Source organism: Geotrypetes seraphini, chromosome 9, assembly GCF_902459505.1.
Source record: "Geotrypetes seraphini chromosome 9, aGeoSer1.1, whole genome shotgun sequence".
NCBI lineage: Eukaryota > Metazoa > Chordata > Amphibia > Gymnophiona > Dermophiidae > Geotrypetes > Geotrypetes seraphini.
This window is the reverse complement of record NC_047092.1, coordinates 124,834,672-124,853,845: the sequence shown is the minus strand read 5'-3', so window position 1 is coordinate 124,853,845 and position 19,174 is coordinate 124,834,672. Positions and strand designations below refer to the sequence as shown.

Below are 19,174 nucleotides of genomic sequence, written 5' to 3'. Positions count from 1 at the left end.
CCCAGGATACTAAGGGAGCTCAGAGAGGTTCTGGCGAGTCCTATTAAAGACTTGTTCAACAAATCTCTGGAGACGGGAGTGATTCCTGGGGATTGGAGGAGAGCGGATGTGGTCCCCATTCATAAAAGTGGTCACAGGGATGAAGCAGGAAACTACAGGCTGGTGAGCCTCACTTCAGTTGTTGGAAAAATAATGGAAGTGTTGCTGAAAGAAAGGATAGTGTATTTCCTTGAATCTAATGGGTTACAGGATCCGAGGCAACATGGCTTTACAAAAGGTAAATCGTGCCAAACGAACCTGATTGAATTTTTTGATTGGGTGACCAGAGAGCTGGATCGAGGACATATGCTAGATGTAATTTACTTGGATTTCAGCAAAGCCTTTGATACAGTTCCTCATAGGAGGCTGTTGAACAAACTTGAAGGGCTGAAGTTAGGACCCAAAGTGGTGAACTGGGTCAGAAACTGGCTGTCGGACAGACGCCAGAGGGTGGTGGTTAATGGAAGTCGCTCGAAGGAAAGGTGATTAGTGGAGTCCCTCAGGGTTCGATGCTGGGGCCAATCCTGTTCAATATGTATGTAAGTGACATTGCTGAAGGGTTAGAAGGAAAAGTGTGCCTTTTTGCAGATGATACCAAGATTTGTAACAGAGTAGACACCGAAGAGGGAGTGGAAAATATGAAAAAGGATCTGCAAAAGTTAGAGGAATGGTCTAATGCCTGGCAACTAAAATTCAATGCAAAGAAATGCAGAGTAATGCATTTGGGGATTAATAATAGGAAGGAACCGTATATGCTGGGAGGAGAGAAGCTGATATGCACGGACGGGGAGAGGGACCTTGGGGTGATAGTGTCCGAAGATCTAAAGGCGAAAAAACAGTGTGACAAGGCAGTGGATGCTGCCAGAAGGATTCTGGGCTGTATAAAGAGAGGCGTAGTCAGTAGAAGGAAGAAGGTGTTGATGCCCCTGTACAGGTCATTGGTGAGGCCCCACTTGGAGTATTGTGTTCAGTTTTGGAGACCGTATCTGGCAAAAGACGTAAGAAGACTTGAGGCGGTCCAGAGGAGGGCGACGAAAATGATAGGAGGCTTGCGCCAGAAGACGTATGAGGAGAGACTGGAAGCCCTGAATATGTATACCCTAGAGGAAAGGAGAGACAGGGGAGATATGATTCAGACGTTCAAATACTTAAAGGGTATTAACGTAGAACAAAATCTTTTCCAGAGAAAGGAAAATGGTAAAACCAGAGGACATAATTTGAGGTTGAGGGGTGGTAGATTCAGGGGCAATGTTAGGAAATTCTACTTTACGGAGAGGGTGGTGGATGCCTGGAATGCGCTCCCGAGAGAGGTGGTGGAGAGTAAAACTGTGACTGAGTTCAAAGAAGCGTGGGATGAACACAGAAGATTTAGAATCAGAAAATAATATTAAAGATTGAACTAGGCCAATTACTGGGCAGACTTGTATGGTCTGTGTCTGTGCATGGCCGTTTGGAGGAGGATGGGCAGGGGAGGGCTTCAATGGCTGGGAGGGTGTAGATGGGCTGGAGTAAGTCTTAACAGAGATTTCGGCAGTTGGAACCCAAGCACAGTACCGGGTAAAGCTTTGGATTCTCGCCCAGAAATAGCTAAGAAGAAAAAAAAAAAAAAATTTAAATTGAATCAGGTTGGGCAGACTGGATGGACCATTCGGGTCTTTATCTGCCGTCATCTACTATGTTACTATGTTAATAGCTCTTATAGCTGTAGGTGCCACCCATATGGCAGTAGAGTGAGGTTTTGGGGATTTTTGGTGGGCTCACATTTTCCACAATGAATGTACTGGTTAAAGTGGCTTATGGATCTGGGTCCTCCTCTCTATGGTTCACTAGCCCATTCCCCAGACTACTTAAGCCACCTCTGTGCACCTCTACTAGGCTTTCCTATGCCAGATACTGATGTTCCAGAGGCAGGTATGCATGTTTTTATTTTGAACTTTGTGGTTGTGTGACGGGGTCAGTGAACACAAGAAGAATGTGTGTGTGTGTTGGGGGTCTTTACTTTGTTCTGCAGTGGTTATCTGGTCACTTTGGATATCTTTGGGCACTTATACCTGTTTTTACATCGTCTAACTCACAATGTATAAGTTTTGTCTAGGCAGTCTCGTCAAACATTCGATTATTCCTGCAGGACGACTAAGTCTAGGTCGGTCCACATCTTGCCCTAACCATTCCTCCTAAAATGCCCCTTTCAGCTCTGTGCACATAGCAGATTTCAGAGGCCTAAAATGTCCTTAGATACGTCCATAAAATTGTTTTGATTATTGGCACTTTGACGACCTGTCTTTTAAGACGACCAAGTGCCAATTTGGGCGGGTTTTTAGACATATTTAAGTTTCAATTATAAGCCCTATAATTTATTCAGAGAGCAGCTATGTATCACTGCTCACCATCATAGAAATCAACTTTTCTTTTCTTTTTTTTAATATTCTTTATTCATTTTTTTTAATCTAACAACACGTGCAACATATATTAACAGTGAAACTTATACAATATCATTTGAGTATCTATTCTTAGTAATTTCACAATTAAAAATAAAAATAAATCCCTCCCTCCCAACCCTATTCTTACACATGTTATTACGTATATATATTGTTCTTTATTAATACAACCCTTCAATCTATAATTAAACTTCCTCTCCCCCTCCCGCACCCCTGTACAATTATATCAGCTGGGGGAAAATGATTATTCATTCATTACAATACTCTATTAATGGTCTCCAAACCTCCTGAAATTTATTAAAATTTCCTTTCTGCAACGCTAACATTCTTTCCATCTTATACATATGACACAGTGAATTCCACCAAAAACTGTAATTTAATCTATTCCAGTTTTTTCCAATTAAACGTAATCTGCTGAATGGCAACTCCTGTCATAATAAGTAGTAATTTATTATTATTTACAGAAATTTGACTTTTTTTCCTCATTGACATTCCAAGTAAAATAGTATCATAGGATAGAGCCACAGGATTTTCTAACAAACAATTTATTTGGCCCCAAATCGATCTCCAAAAAGCCAAAATGAATGGACAGTAGAATAATAAATGATCTAACATCCCTGCTTCAAGATGACAATGCCAACATTTATTAGACTTAGAGCTATCTAACTTTTGTAAACGTACAGGGGTCCAGAAAGCTCGGTGTAACAGAAAAAACCAAGTTTGTCTCATAGATGCTGACACTGTACAACTTATCCTCCAAGACCAAATTCGTGGCCATTGAGACGCAGTAATTTGATGCTTAACTTTTCAAAATGATTGGGGGTGCTCAACTTGCCACTAATTACCAAATTCACATAAAGGAAATTAAAGCATGGTAGATTGTCAACACAACTGGTCAGGCTGTCTTTAAAATGAAGAGCACAGCGAGTGATTCCACACAGGGAGGACTTGTGGCTAAAAGAAATGCTAGGGGTAGCACTGTAAGTCCCACCAGTCTCTCTTCCTCCCCAACCACAATTAATGATCAGAGTTTACTATCCTAATCCCAAACCCATCTACATAGGGTTGCCAGATTTCCTTTTTAAAAAAGGAGGACACATGGCACTGCCCCTTTCTTCCCCAGCCCTGCCTGTTCTGCCCCTAGCATCGCCCTGTTCCACCCCCAGCCATCCTCCAGCCAAACCTCCTATCTCCTTCCCCAGGTTTGGAGGCTCTCTGCACATGTGTGGATGTTGAGGTGATGATGTAATGTGTATTGATTCACCAAGGGTAGGTCATGCCAGTCCAATCTTATCAGCTTCTTTGACTGGGTAACAAAAAGACTGGACTCAGGCGAGTCCTTGGACGTCGTGTACCTGGACTTCAGCAAAGCGTTTGACAGCGTCCCACATCGCAGGCTGCTGAACAAGATGAAATCAATGGGGTTGGGAGAGACTCTAACTACATGGGTCAAAGATTGGCTTAGTGGCAGACTTCAGAGGGTAGTGGTTAATGGTACTCTCTCTAAAATGTCGGAAGTGACTAGCGGAGTGCCACAGGGTTCAGTCCTGGGCCCTCTCCTCTTCAACATATTCATTGGGGATCTGACTCAAGGGCTTCAAGGCAAGGTAACCTTATTCGCTGATGATGCCAAACTATGCAATATAGTAAACGACTATAATCTAAAGGATGCTATGGAGCAAGACCTGCGTACTTTAGAAAGCTGGTCCTCGATCTGGCAGCTGGGCTTCAACGCCAAGAAATGTAAGGTCATGCATCTCGGAAACAGAAATCCTTGCAGAACTTACACCCTGAATGGAGAAACTTTAACCAGAACTACGGCAGAACGAGACTTAGGAGTAATCATCAGTGCTGATATGAAAGCTGCCACTCAAGTGGAGAAGGCTTCATCTAAAGCACGGCAGATAATAGGTTGTATCAGGAGAAGCTTCGTCAGCAGGAAGCCTGAAGTCATGATGCCATTGTACAGAGCCATGGTGAGACCTCATCTGGAATACTGTGTGCAATTTTGGAGGCCGCATTACTGTAAAGATGTGCTCAGAGTTGAATCGGTTCAGCGGATGGCCACCAGGATGGTCTCGGGGCTAAAGGGTCTCCCGTATGAGGAAAGACTGAGCAAGTTGCAGCTCTACTCTCTCGAGGAGCGTAGGGAGAGGGGAGACATGATTGAGACATTTAAGTACATCACGGGACGGGTTGAGGTGGAGGATGATATCTTTCTCCTGAGGGGACCCTCGACCACAAGAGGTCATCCGCTCAAACTCAGGGGAGGGAAGTTTCGTGGAGATGCCAGGAAGTACTTCTTCACGGAGAGAGTGATTGAGCATTGGAACAAGCTTCCAATGCAGGTGATAGAGGCACACAGCGTCCCAGACTTCAAGAATAAATGGGATACCTATGTAGGATCCCTACGAGGGTCAGCCAAAGGATAGGATCACTAGGGTATAGACTTGAAAGAGCGGGTCAGTAGAATGGCATTATTACAATTCTACTTAAAGGGGACATTAGACTTAAAAGGGAGGGTAGATGGTGTGGGCAGACTTGATGGGCTGTAGCCCTTATCTGCCGTCATCTTTCTATGTTTCTATGTTTCTATGATGTCGATATCCGTGCATTAGAGGTCTGCATGGGAACGGGGATTGCGGGTCTACGGGTCTACCGTGGGGATCCCACCCCAGGTCTATAGGACTCCTGTGGGGATCCCCCCCAGGTCTACGGGACTCCTACAGGATCCCTCCCAGGCTCATGGGACTCCCACGGGGATGGAACCGGGATTCCTGAGGCCTGGAAAGAGAATTAGTAGAAGATACACAAAAGCAGCAACTGGGACTAAGATGATGGAAAAACAAAACGTCCCACCAGTTACAGCAAGGGAGATGTTCATTTTGAGGGAGGCTAAGCTCAAAGTGGGAAGCCCAGCCCCCTCTTATAGTTATGCTACCAATTGTGTTTAATACAAAATGAAGTACTTGCTTAGTTTGTTTTGGGGTTTCCAGTTCATTTTTGGCACATTTTCTTATGCAAACATGTCCTGAAAAGTGCCTCTCTCAATTCTGCTTTAAATGATTTTGATGCTGTATTGTTTGATTCTTTACTCATTGCTGCATTAAAAACCATTTGTGGATCTTGGAAGAACCTCTCACAAGTTACCTATGCCAGATGGTGGAACCAGATTTGTTTGCTGTACAGATGAGCTTTATATTGCCAAAAAATCCAACTCTTTTATTTCTGTTAACAAGAAATGGTCGACTCTACAGTCACGTAGCATATGACAGCAGATACAGACCCGAATGGTCCATCCAGTCTGCCCAACCTGATTGAATTAAATTTTTTTCTTCTTAGTTATTTCTGGGCAAGAAGATCTAATGTCTATTCTAATTCTTTCTGGTGATGTATGAATCTCTTATTTCTGTTCACTGTTATTTGTTTATATTGTATTTTATTGTTGGTTTAAATAATCTAAGACTTAAAAAAGAAAATCAAAACTGTCAGAAGTAATTGCTGCTTTTTATGGGGACAGGTAACTTTTATGGGAGGATGGGCAGGGATAGAGAAGATTCCTTGCAGAGATGGGTGGGGACGGAGGGGATTCTTTATGGGGTTAGGTGGGGATGGAGGGGACTCTTCATGGGGACGGGCAGGCGGGATTTCTGTCCCCACGCAACTCTCTACCGCGCATGTGCAGAGGGCCTTCAGATGCAGCTCCAAGCTGGGGACTTCCAAAACCCAGACAAACTGCCAGGTTTTGGAAATCCCTCCTTGCACCTCCTGGATAGTCCTCTAAAAAGATTCCAGACCAACACTTTGACCCCAAGGGTGCGTAGTTGTCTGCTGAACATGTAGCTTTACTGTATGTGGTTCCTTCATTCTACTGTTGTGTAATACCTTGCATTGGGTGGTGGGAAGGGTGGTCTCTTGATTCTTGTATTGTTTTTCTTCAATAAAAATGATTGTTCCATAAAGATCCCAGACCATGGGAGGGGGGTGGGGGAGGAGGGAAGACTGATGTCAGATCATAGGAGAGGAAAAGAGAGGAAAGAAATGGTACTCAGAGTTAAGAAGTCTACGACAGTCACGTCCTATGCAAAGGCCTGGAAGATCTTTCAGCACTCGTGTGCCAAAGATAAGGTGGAGCCTGTTAAATTTCAGTGGTCCTGGACTAGAAAAGGGGTTGACGGTTGGATTGCTTAAAGTGCAAGTGTCAGGTCTCTCATGCTTTCGAGTCCGAGTAGAAAAAAACACATTGGCTTCACACCCAAATGTGTCCAAATATTTGAGAGGAGTATTAACATAAGAACATAAGAAGTACCTCTGCTGGGTCAGACCAGAGGTCCATTGTGCCCAGCAGTCCGCTCGCGCGGCGACACAACAGGTCCAGGATCTGTGTAGTAGTCTTCTATCTGTACCCCTCTATCCCCTTTTTCTTCAGAAAATTGTCCAATCTCTTCTTGAACCCTAATACCGTACTCTGTCCTATCACGCCCTCTGGAAGCGCATTCCAGGTGTCCACAACTCGTTGGGTGAAGAAAAACTTCCTATCATTGGTTTTGAATCTGTCCCTTTTCAACTTTTCCGAATGCCCTCTCATTCTTGTATTTTTTTGAAAGTTTGAAGAACCTGTCCCTCTCTACTTTCTCTATGCCCTTCATGATCTTGTAAGTCTCTATCATATCCCCTCTAATTCTCCTCTTATCCAGGGAAAAGAGCCCCAGTTTCTCCAGTCTCTCAGTGTATGAAAGGCTTTCCATACCCTTTCTCAATCGTGTTGCTCTCCTCTGAACCCTCTCGAGTATCGCCATATCCTTCTTAAGATATGGCGACCAATATTGGATGCAGTACTCCAGATGCGGATGCACCATCGCCCGATACAACGGCAGGATAACTTCTTTCGTTCTGGTTGTAATACCCTTCTTGATTATACCTAGCATTCTATTTGCTTTCTTAGCAGCTGCTGCGCATTGTGCCGACGGCTTCATTGTCATATCCACTATTACCCCCAAGTCCCTTTCTTGGGAACTCTCACTCAATAACAGCCCTCCCATCGTATAACTGTACCTCGGGTTTTTGCTTCCTACATGCAATACTTCACATTTCTCTACATTGAACTTCATCTGCCATCTCGTCGCCCACTCCCCTAGCTTGTTCAGGTCCCTTTGTAATTCTTCGCAGTCCTCTTTAGTGCGAGCACCACTAAATAGTTTGGTGTCGTCTGCAAATTTTATTATTTTGCACTTCGTCCCTGTTTCTATGTCATTTATAAATATATTGAATAGCAGCGGTCTGAGCACCGACCCCTGCGGGACACCACTCATTACCTTCCTCCAGTTCGAGTAGTGGCTCTTTACTCCTACCCTCTGCTTCCTACCCGCCAAACAATTCCTGATCCATCTATGTACATCTCCTTCCTTCACATGGTTCTTCAGTTTCCGAAGTAGGCATTCATGGGGTACCTTGTCAAAGGCGTTTTGGAAATCTAAATATATGTCTATGGGGTCCCCTTTGTCCATCTGTTTGTTAATTAAGGTTGTGTCCTCCTGTATGATAACCTTCCTCGTTGTGGAACCTTAACATAATGCTGAAGGTACTTAGTAAGACTCCATACGAGCCTCTTCAGCAGGCATCACTGATGGACCTCACAGTAAAGACTGTAGTTCTACTGGCAATCGTTTCTGCGAGAAGGGTCTGAGCTGCAAGCACTTTCCTGCAGAGAACCATTTCTCAAGATCACAGAAGCGGGAATTACCCTGCACATAGTCCCTTCTTTCCTACTGAAGGTTTCAGCCTTCCATGTCAATCGGAAGGTTTCAGCCTACGGGTTCGACAAAGTAGGATAAGCTTTTGCAGTTGCTAGACGTCAGAAGCGCTTTGGCTCCACTATTTGGAAAGGATCAATAACTTTTGTTTCTCAGACAACTTTTTTTTTCTAACTAGTCAGGCTAGATGAGGCAGATCAGTTTCCAAGGCATCTATTTCTAGATGGATCCATATGGTGATTTTGTGGGTATATGTTGGCTGTGGTAAATAGCCGTTAGTCTCCCTGAGAGCACCCTCTATCAGAGGAGTGGCGTCTTCATGGGCAGATCCTCGGGCATTTCTACCCAAGGAGATATATAGGATGGCTATATGGTCTACTCTTTATACCTTTACAAAGTTCTACAGAGTAGACATAGCAGCTCATGAGGATTCTGCATTTGAGTCCTCAGTTTTATAGGCAGGCTCATCCACCCTATGAATAAGATACTGCTTTCGTATGTCACTTATCGTCTGGAATCCTTGGCACTACAAGGAAAAATTAAGTTGCACACATAGAGGTGGGTTAACATTGTTCATTTTATTTGTTACAGAGCAGAACAGAAATGTAGGGGAGGTTTCCCCTTTCCCCTCATTCTGTTTCTTATATTATAGTGGTGATTGACTGCTTTGATACAAAGTTCTCTCATCGAGGCCTTCCATGTGCTGCATTACTGATGACATCATCAGTAATGTGGCAGAGATAATTTCCCGACAAGGGAAGGCTGTGAAGGCTGATGGCTCGATGCTGCTCTGGAGGGAGGTATGTAGGGTTTGCAGTTGGCGGGGTTCGGATGGGAGGGAAGGATGGAGGGTCAACGGGGGTTCTGCTGCACGGTGGAGGCAGATGCTCAAGGGTTCTGCTGTACAAGGGATGGGAGGGAGGGAAGGATGGAAGCTAGGCAAGGGTACTGCTGCATGAGGGATAGGAGGGAGGGAAGGATAAAAGTTGGGCAAGGGTTCTGCTGCATAGGGGGATGGGAGGGATGGAGGGATAGAAAGATACTCTTAATCCGGCCCCTCTGTCAAATTTAAGGACCCATTGTGGCCCACGAGTCAAAAAGTTTGCCCACCCTTGACCCAGCCCTGGTTATACTTCAGTAATCTGAGATGGCACACTCACCTCTTTTGGGAGAACCGCTGTAAGGTGCAAGGGCTTTTCTGACATGAGAAACTGCCAAGCAGTCTCTGCCCGAGGATTGGGTCCAGGCTTGTTTGGAGCATACTGGACTTTACGGATTAACAATCTCACAGAATTCCTAGAAAACAGATATATTCTCACAAATGGTAAACACTGCACATATACACTGTTGAAAATCATAAATCCATTGAATCAAACAAGCCTTATTATGGACCTATCTGATGACTGTGGGCCAGAATTTGATGAATCCTGGGCATCAAGCTACTCAAAACATTATTCTTGGTGTTAGACAAGGAAGAGACAACAGCATCACCATTGGTTCTCAGAGGGAGATGCAACTTGCCCCTGCCCAAAGGATTCAGGAAAAGATACATGCCTAATCTGGCCACTGCTGGCAACAGGCAGCTGCTCTGATCACTAGTGGGGCCTAAGGAGGTATGTGTCTGCTGTCACTGCCAGCAGGTCCTAGGCATGGGGGAAAATGTGGGTGATGCTGCCAGCAATGGTTTCCAGATCCAGGAAATGATAATAAGGTCCTCTGCTGCTATGCCATATAAAGAAAGAGGAAGATGGGAGGAGGGGAATCTAGAAAAGGGAGGAGTGATTACAAGAAACTGGAAAGCAGATGGAATAGGTGCCTTAAAAGAAGAGAAGTGTGAAATGCTTGGGATTAGATGATGGAGAGGTAGCTCCAGGGGGATTATTTAGATGGAAATAGGAGGACAGAATACATGGAAGCAGCAGAATGTGATACAAGGGGATGAGGTTGGAGAAGAGTGCCTGAGAGCTAGGGAAATATATAGAGAGGAATGATAGTGCCAGGAAAAATGGAAGTTGAAAGAAAGATTGCCTAGTAGGGATGTGTATTCATGACCATGCATTCAGTTCATATGGATACCTATAAATTTGAAGTATGCAACAGATCACTTGTGTGCATCGCAAAAGTTTCATTTATAATGAAGACAACTTTTTTGGGCTGTGCACATGCCCTAGTGCCTAGGAGATTTTTTTTTAAAAAAGGGTGGGGGAAGTTGTGCATTTGGAGGAGGGAGGAGGGGAAGGATGTGCCTGGAGAACAGAGAAAGGATCAAAGAAAAACAAAATTTAACAATAAAATAAGCAAAAAAAACCCATTAAACAGACAAAGCAAAATAAACTTTTCTCCTATTGATTTTAGTTTGATTTGGTTATATTGTAAATCACTTAGATGTGTTTCTATAGGTGGTGTAAGCAGTGGTGTAGTAAAGGAAGGGTGAGGGTGGTCCTCTTGATGAGGGTGCAGGTACCCGCCCTTGTCTCTGCCCTCCTCCCTCCGCTCCTTCCCTGCCCCTTCACTGCCATGCATCTGCGCTCCTTCCCTTCCTCGTACCTCTGCAACATTCCTGGCATGAGCAGCAACCCCCAAATTACTGTCAAGACAGTGACGGCTCATCACTTCCTGGACTCGCACCTAGAAAGTGATGTCAGAGGAAGAGCTGACATTGGTGCAATAGCAGCTTAAGGGTTGCTGTTTGTGCCAGGAACATTACAGAGGTATGGAGAAAGGGAAGCAGCATGCATGTGGTAGGAGGGTGCAGGGAAGGAGCGTATGGAGGTGAAGAGGGCAGGTGAGGGGCGCCACTGTCCCGGGCACCTCTCACCCTTGCTATGCCATTGGGTGTGAGGTAGGGTTACCATATGGCTCCAAAAAAAGGAGGATGGATTGAGACATCTGAGTTTTGCTTGCAATGAAAACAACAGAAGTAAAACCCGGATGTCTCAATCCATCCTTCTTTTTCTGGAGTCATATGGTAACCCTAGTGTGAGGGAGTCTATAGGAAATTACCATTCCCCTTAACAGAACTCCCACACAATCACAGAGCAACCTTAAAAGGCAAGCCAGGGAGCAAGGAAGAGTTGACTCAGCAGGAGCAGAGCAGAAAGGGCATGGTCAAGGCAGGATAAAAACCCTCAACATTGATCAGTCAGATAGGCCCAGAGCAAAGAGAAGCCTTCTACCCTTTGCCTTCACCACAGAAATGTAAGCTGCTGCAGCTCCACTTAGGTAGGCCAAATTGATTTTGGAACCCCGCTAAAACTGTATCATTTGGAATTAAGGGCCAAGCTTGAGCCCAACTGTGCTGAATACTGGAAAACAGTACTTTAGTTCTGGGGCTATAGTCCAGAGACAAGCTGTTTGTGCTGCCTTTTGAGAACTAGACTAGTGCACGTCATGTCCTTGCAAGAGCAGGTCAGGGGAGAGAACTTAATACATAAGTGGTCTGTTTTTTTTTCTGTTTATTTTCTCCTGCCCTGTGAAAGGAACAGGTCACCCTCCTTCCTTGCACATAAATAAATTGAATTTTGTTTCACCTTTTAAAACCTCTGTGTGGCTGTGTTTTTAGGGTAATCCAACAACAAAACAAACTGTGGATGAAACACATTGTTTTTGACCTTCCTTTATTTCTTCAATCAATGTTAAGGAAAATATCCACATCAATCGTATTAAAAACTAACAGTCCTTGACTTCCGGCAGAAACATGGAGCTGTAGACAGCGTGCTGCTACAGCTCCGCTACACCTGACCACGGAGAGGCACTTAATCAGCTTTTTTTCCCCCCCAGGTTCGGGTTGGCTGCGGCACTGGAAAGTCTGCGGGAGAAGCGGCGCGACTCGGAAGCGCCTTTCATAACAGCTATACCTTTAAATATCGGGATGCCCGGCGGCCACGTGGCGCCGCAGGCAGCGTGAGGCTGCGACTCTGCTGAACAGGAACGCGGCGCGGCTCTCCCCCTGCAGGATTAATTTCGGGTTCTCCCAGCTGGGGAGTTTTACAGGAGGCGCGGCGCAACTCTGAACTCGCCCTCCTAGCGGCCCTGCGGTTCGGGCTCGGGACTCCCGGTAGCCTCGTGGTGCCACAGAGAGCGTGTGGCTGGACTCTGAGCCAGGTCCGTGGTGAGGCTCTTCCCCTGCAGGCCGGATTCCGGGTTGAGTCTTTTCCCGGTGCTAGTGAGCTTCCTGGTGGTATGGCAGGATCTGGGAGCCTAGGGGAAGATCGCCATGGCGACTAAGGCGGTCCGGAAGGATCGGGAGCGGAGTAAGCTGCCGAAGGCCAGGGTGGCGGATCCCGTGGCGCCCCCATCGCCGGAGGCTCCTCACTCATCCTGGGTGTCCGCGGTTACGGCAGAGGTTCAGGCTGCCCTTGAGAGCTCCCTGGGGGACAAACTGCAACGCATACTTGATAAACTGGACACGCTGGTCCAGAGATTTGCCTCCCTCACGTCAGAGGTCAAGGAGACTCAGCAGCGGGTGAGTGCTGCGGAGGATCGCGTCCAGCAGCTTGCCCAGGAACAGTCTGCCCACAGCACAGCGTTGGCTGCATTGCGTGCCAAGGTGGACGACTTGGAGAACAGGTCCCGCCGCAATAACCTTCGGTTTGTTGGCCTGCCTGAATCGGTGCGGGACGTGGAGCTGGGGGCAATGTTGGAACGCTGGTTGCCTGAGTCTTTGTCTTTATCATCTTCCTCGGGCCCCTTGCGGGTGGAGAGGGCGCATCGCCTGGGGCAGCGGAGAGAGAATGCTGACAGACCTCGAGTGGTCATTTGCCGTATCCTGAATTATCATCACAAGATGGAGGTCCTGCGTGCGTTGCGACAGGGCAAGAAGCTCTTGTATGACAACAAGCCCATTCTTTGTTTCCAGGACTACTCCGCGGAGGTCTCTCAGGCGCGGCGCAGGTTTTCACCTTTATGCACCCGTCTCATCCAGCGCCACATTGCTTTTTCTCTGCAATACCCGGCTCGCCTGAGGTTGACACATCTGGGAAGAGCTCATCATTTCGACACCTTGGAGGCCGCGCAGCGTTTTGTGACGGAGATGATACCTGAAGAACCACCGCAGGGAGCGGCTGTGGACTGAGAGACCCATATCTGGGGCCGGGTCTTTGGTTTGAGTTTGGACTGGGGGTTTCTCTCCTTCCCATCTGTGTTGGGTCTCTGTGTATTTTGAGGGACTGTTTGGGTGATGTGTGGGGGAATGGAGGGGGGTTGGCCTACTGGTCCTCTGTTTGTCTGGGTTTGTTCAGGCCTATCTGGTTATTTGAGCACTGGAGATTGGGCTTGGTGAGTGTGCTTGAGGGCAGGCGTTGTGACTGTGGTATTCGTGGAAGGGAGGGGAGGGTGGAGTGTCTCTGGGGGTTTGGCTGAGGGAGGATGTTTTTGCTATTCTCTGTGTTTTGGGGTTTGTGGGTCGGGGGGTACTGGTCATTATTCCCGTGGGAGGGTGTACCTGGTTTCCTGGAAGTGATGCCCTTTCTGGGGTGTCTTGGGTGTAGATTGGGAGAGGGTAAGTTGTGGAGGGGGGATAGAGGGGTGGGGAGGGGAGGAGTTGGGGGGTGGGGGTGGGTTTCGAAGGGTTTCAGGGGTTCTGTGGTGGGGCTTTTTGTGGAAATTTGGGGGGGATGGGTTGGGGGGTTCTGTACTAGAGGATTGACTTGGTGGCAGGGGTATGGCTTGATTCTTGGGGCTAGAGGTGGCGAGAAGCCGGGGGAGCGGTGGCTGGGACGCTTCTCTGGCATTCTACTGGTTCTTTCTTCTTGTGTGATTTGGCTACTGAGCGGATTGCTCTGGAATACACTTTAACTTCTTGGAATGTTGGGGGGATCCACTCCCCCATTAAGCGCTCCAAAATATTGCAACGTTTGAATCGTTCTAAAACCTCTATTGCTTTTTTACAGGAGACCCGTTTATCCTCAGTGGAGCATGCCAAGCTTTGTACTTGGTGGGTGGGTTCATATTTGGAGGCGCCCGCCGTGGGGGGAAAGGGAGGTGTTATTATTTTGATTCGTAAGGGTCTTCGACTACTCACTCAGAAAGTGCTCCGCGACCGTGGGGGGCGTTACATAGCTGCCTTAGTGTTACTTGATAATCGGCCACTTTTGCTCTGTAATGTTTACGCTCCTAACAATCCTTCGGTCAGGTTTTTTAGGGGGCTTCGCAATCAACTCTTGCAGTTTGGAGATGTTCCGATGCTGGTGGGCGGGGACTTTAATGAGGTACCGGATCCAAGGCTGGATCGCTCTGCTTCGGGGGATAGAGAGACCTCCAAACTTTATACGGGTGGTCAACTTTTGGAATCCACCTTGGGATTGCTTGATGTGTGGCGAGTGCTTCACCCGCTGGAGAGGGATTACTCCCACTTGTCCAGGGCGCACGGGACGCTTTCCCGAATTGATTTTATCCTCATTTCTCGCGCACTGCTTCCTCGGGTACTGGGGGTGGATATGGGCCCCATCGAAATATCTGACCACGCTTGGGTGAGATTTCGGTGGACATGGGGAGACTCTCCGAACAATAGAGGGTCCTGGCGGTTTCCCTGTTATTTGTATAGGGATACCCGCTTTCATGAGTTTTTGATACAGCGCTGGCGTGATTTCCAATTTAATAATCAACAGCATCGTGATGATCCCATTCTCTACTGGGAGACGGCTAAGGCTGTTTTACGGGGGGAGGTCATCTCTTATGTGGCCAGGGAGTCGAAGCTGAAGCACAGGCGGATTCTGGCTCTAGAGCGGAAGGCGACTGTGTTGAGACGCCAATATGACAGGGCGCCCTCATTTCTGCTTAAGGCGCAGCTTTTGGAGGTCCAGCAGGAACTGAATGAACTGTTGCATCTCCGGGCTCTGCGGACGAGGGAGTACTTTAAGTTTCATTTATTTCGGTTTGCGAATAAGAGTAGTCGATTGTTGGCCCGCCTGGCGCATCCGAGGGGAGGACCTGAGAGCATATCGGCTCTTCGGGGCTCTTCTGGGGTGTTGCATCATCGGCCGGAGGAGATATGTGAACTAATGCGGGAGTTCTTTGCCGAGGTGTATACAGATCCAGGCCCAGAGCTTTTGGATGGGCAACTATATCTAGACAGCCTCGATTTGCCTTGTCTCTCCCCGCGGGATGCTGCCGTCTTGGATCTTCCCATTACCGCAGAGGAGGTAGAGGGGGCGATTGGGGTCAGTCCGCTGGGAAAGGCGCTGGGCCCGGATGGGTTTCGGAGTGAGTTCTACAAGTTGTTGGTGACGGACGTAGCGCCAGTACTGGCTGAGGTTTATAATCTGAGTGTTGCTAAGGGCTTTCTTCCTCGCTATGTAAATCTAGCGTCTATTATAGTTCTCCCGAAGCCTGGTAAGGACCCTCTTTTGCCTGAATCGTATCGTCCTATCTCATTGTTGAACTATGAGGCGAAGCTTTTGGCTAAACTTTTGGTTAACCGCCTGGCGCGTGTTTTGCCATCGGTGATCTCAGACTCTCAGGTGGGGTTTGTGCAGGATAGGCTGGTGGCTAAGAATATCCGGCGCATCTTGTTGGCGTTAGAACGGGTGGGACAGGACGGTAGCCCCGCCATGCTCATTAGTTTTGATGCCGAGAAGGCGTTCGATAAGGTGCGATGGGGTTGCCTTTTTGCGGTGCTGAGGATGTACGGTTTGGGCCCCTTCTTTTTTGGTGCCATCCAGGCACTGTACAGTGATCCAGAGGCGAGGATTTTGGTAAATGGGACTTGCTCTGGTTTTTTTCCTATTTGCCGAGGGACTCGCCAGGGCTGCCCCTTGTCGCCGCTCCTGTTCGTGCTTTCTTTAGACCCTCTACTTCGGGAGCTTCAGGCCAATGCGGATATTCGGGGATTGGTCTTGGGAGATTCCCACTTTAAAATGGCGGCGTTTGCGGATGACTTATTGGTCTTTTTAACGGACCCGCAACGTTCCTTGCCCGTACTATTGGAGAGCCTTCGGGAATATGGAGATTTCTCTGGCTTTGTCTTGAATTTTGCGAAATCCGAGGCGCTGGCTTCCTCGGTTCATCTTCGGCGGTTTTGGGAGGATAACTTCCCGTTGCGCTGGGCTGACTCCTCTTTTCGATATCTGGGGATCTGGCTGACTATGGATGTGGCCCAACTGTATCGTCTTAACTTAGATAAACTCCTTGCGGATACTAAACTGTTGCTAGCCAAATGGCAGGCGTTGCCGCTGTCTTTGTTGGGACGAATTCATTTATTTCGTATGGTTGTCTTCCCGAGATGGCTTTACGTTCTTCAAACTCTTCCCCTTTCTTTGTTGCAGAAGGATATTCGTTCCCTCACCTCCCTATTGATCCGGTTTTATTGGGGGGGACGAAGACCTAAATTGAAATGGTCCTTGTTGGTGGGACCTGCCTACGGGGGTGGTTTGGGGGTGCCCGATCTCAGGGTTTATAACCAGGCCTGTTTGCTTCATCATCTTAGTGATTGGGTGTTGGGTACCTCTTTTTATACGGACCTCTCTTTGGAGCGGGATCATTTCTATCCTCTTCATCTATTGTATCTCCTCCATGCCCCGTTATCTAAACTGCCACGACTCTGTAGGCGTAGTATCTTGTTTCGGTCCTTGTGGACAGTGTGGCATCAAATCCTTCGGTTGTGGAATCAGGACTCACATACTAGTGCACTTCTCCCGTTGGTGGGGAATTTAGCTTTCCCTCTGGGGGTTGGACCTTCTGTATTTGGTCGTTGGAGGGCTCAGGGGGTGGAACAGTTGCGGCATGTTCTGCGGGATGATGGGTCTCTCTTACCTTGTGCTGAATTAGCGGGGAGGGGGGTACCTGAGATTGGACTTCCTTTTGCTTATTGTCAACTCAGTCACTATGTGGCTTCCCTCCAGGGGACTTCTTTGCAAGGGGATTTTGGGATCCGGATCTGTACTTTTTTGACTGCAGATCCTGACTCCAGGATCTCTATCTCTGTTTTGCATAGCTGGATCCTGGCTCTCTGCCTGCCGAGGGTTTTCCCTGGAATTCGGGGGTCCTGGCAGCGGGACTTGGGTAGGGACTTGGGGGAAAAATTTTTGTTAACAGCCCTGAGGCTTAGTACATAGTGCTGAATTACGCGAATGTCATTTTCGCACTGTTCTGAGGGCCTATGCTTCCCAGAGTCAGGCTTACCATATGGGATGTATTGATACTCAATTATGCACCCGCTGTTCGTTGGAGGTGAACACTTACTTTCATGGCATTTGGAGTTGTGAGGGGATTCAGGTATTCTGGACTGAGCTGGCCTCCTTTTTACAGGGCCTGTTACAGACCCCGGTGCCAGTCTCAGTGCAGCCTATGCTGTTTGCCCATTTCTCTTCCTTGCATATGTACACTTCTTATGAAAAATTATTTCTTAGTAAATGCTTTATTTTGGGGAAGAAATGTATCCTGTGTTGCTGGCTCTCTTCTGAACCACCTTCTTTCTGGTATTGGAGGAATCGCCTTCATGAACTCCTGGGTTGGGAGGCCCGTTTGGCCTGTTCCTCTCGACGTCGGAGCAGAGACTTTGTTCACACTTGGACTCCGTATCTGAACATTCTGACTCCTGAGAGTTGTAGCCGTGTTTTGAATAGACTTCACCTCTGAATCAGTGCTTCTATGTGTCTTTGATGTTCCCTGCCTAAGAGTTTTCGGAATCTGTGGGGGGTCGGGGAAGGGAGGGTGGGGGGGGGGTTGGGGATTCTTTGCTGTGGGGTGGGGGTGAGGTGGGTCCGGGGAGGGCATAAGAGTCCAGTCCTCCGCGGGTGTTTGTTGAAAATGTATACCATGGTTGTTATGACTATTGTGTTTCCTTTTGCTTAATAAAAATAGATTTGAACAAAAAAAACTAACAGTCCTTTTTTCTGTGGAACATTGGGTCTTCCCGTTTTTGTGTTTGTAGGGTGCCAGGCTGCACCCTCACTCACACTGCTACAGCAGTATATCATGAAATACAGGAACTTGAATTTAAACAAAAGAAACATTATTTACCAGGGCAAGAATTAGATATGATGGCGAACATCAAATGGAATACTACTACCCACTCCACCATTTGGCATAACCCAATAGTGAGAATTCAAGGACAACATATTGAATGGAAATCATGGATTAGAGCTGAAATTTGGTCAATATCACAACTGATAAGAGACAAGCAACTGACTGACTTTGCTACTTTAACTACTTCATATGATCTCCCTCCGACTCAGTTTTATTGCTGGATCCAACTGCAACATTGCATTCAAGCACTCATGAAAAAACAATCCATATCACATGCCACACCGACAATCCTTGACTGGTGTGCAGGGTTTAGCTCAAAGAGGGGTGAAGCCTCGGCATGGTACAAATTGCTAAAGAAACACAAATTCAAATACCCCAAGGCATTATATGATGTATGGGTCCAGGATATTTCTTTACAGATAACTTTTAACACGTGAGAGAACATATGGCTTACTGTGTTTGGTCATTGCAAACAGCAGCGATTAAACAACTAGTCCTTTCCTATACCATAGATCATATTGAACCCCGTATAAACTTTCCAAAGTTACTCCAACCGTGTCTAATTTATATTGGTCATGTAACACACATATAGGTACACTGGACCATATGTTGTTCCTCTGTAGTTTGTTAAAATCATATTGGTCGGATATCTGGGCCACTATATGTGATATTTTACCCATTAAAGTCCATATCACTTATTTTATAATTATAACAGGAGGTTCCACATTGGTACCAACACTTGATAAACAGTATTAAACTCTTGAAAAGTTTCTTGTTGATTGCATTGAAAATCATCCTATCTCATTGGAAAGACTTCTCTTCACTAAATTACAATGAATGGTGGAATACTGTTTGTTTATATGCAAGAAATGAAAAATCAATAGCGGAAAATAATCATTCAACTTCTTTTTTCTTCACTAAAATGTGGTCTAAGGTCCTAGCATATTCTGATAATACTTTCTGTTAATACTCTCAATC

The 19,174-nt window shown here is 46.8% G+C and overlaps 1 protein-coding gene across 1 annotated transcript in view; it reads right to left on the bottom strand.

Annotated features, from left to right (window-relative positions):
• Positions 1–19,174, bottom strand: part of SAG (S-antigen visual arrestin) — a 121,762-nt gene that overhangs the window by 75,189 nt on the left and 27,399 nt on the right. The window contains exon 7 of the mRNA XM_033957766.1: positions 9,391–9,526. Coding sequence (XP_033813657.1) covers positions 9,391–9,526 — 136 coding nt within the window. The remainder of the gene's footprint in view (positions 1–9,390; positions 9,527–19,174) is intronic.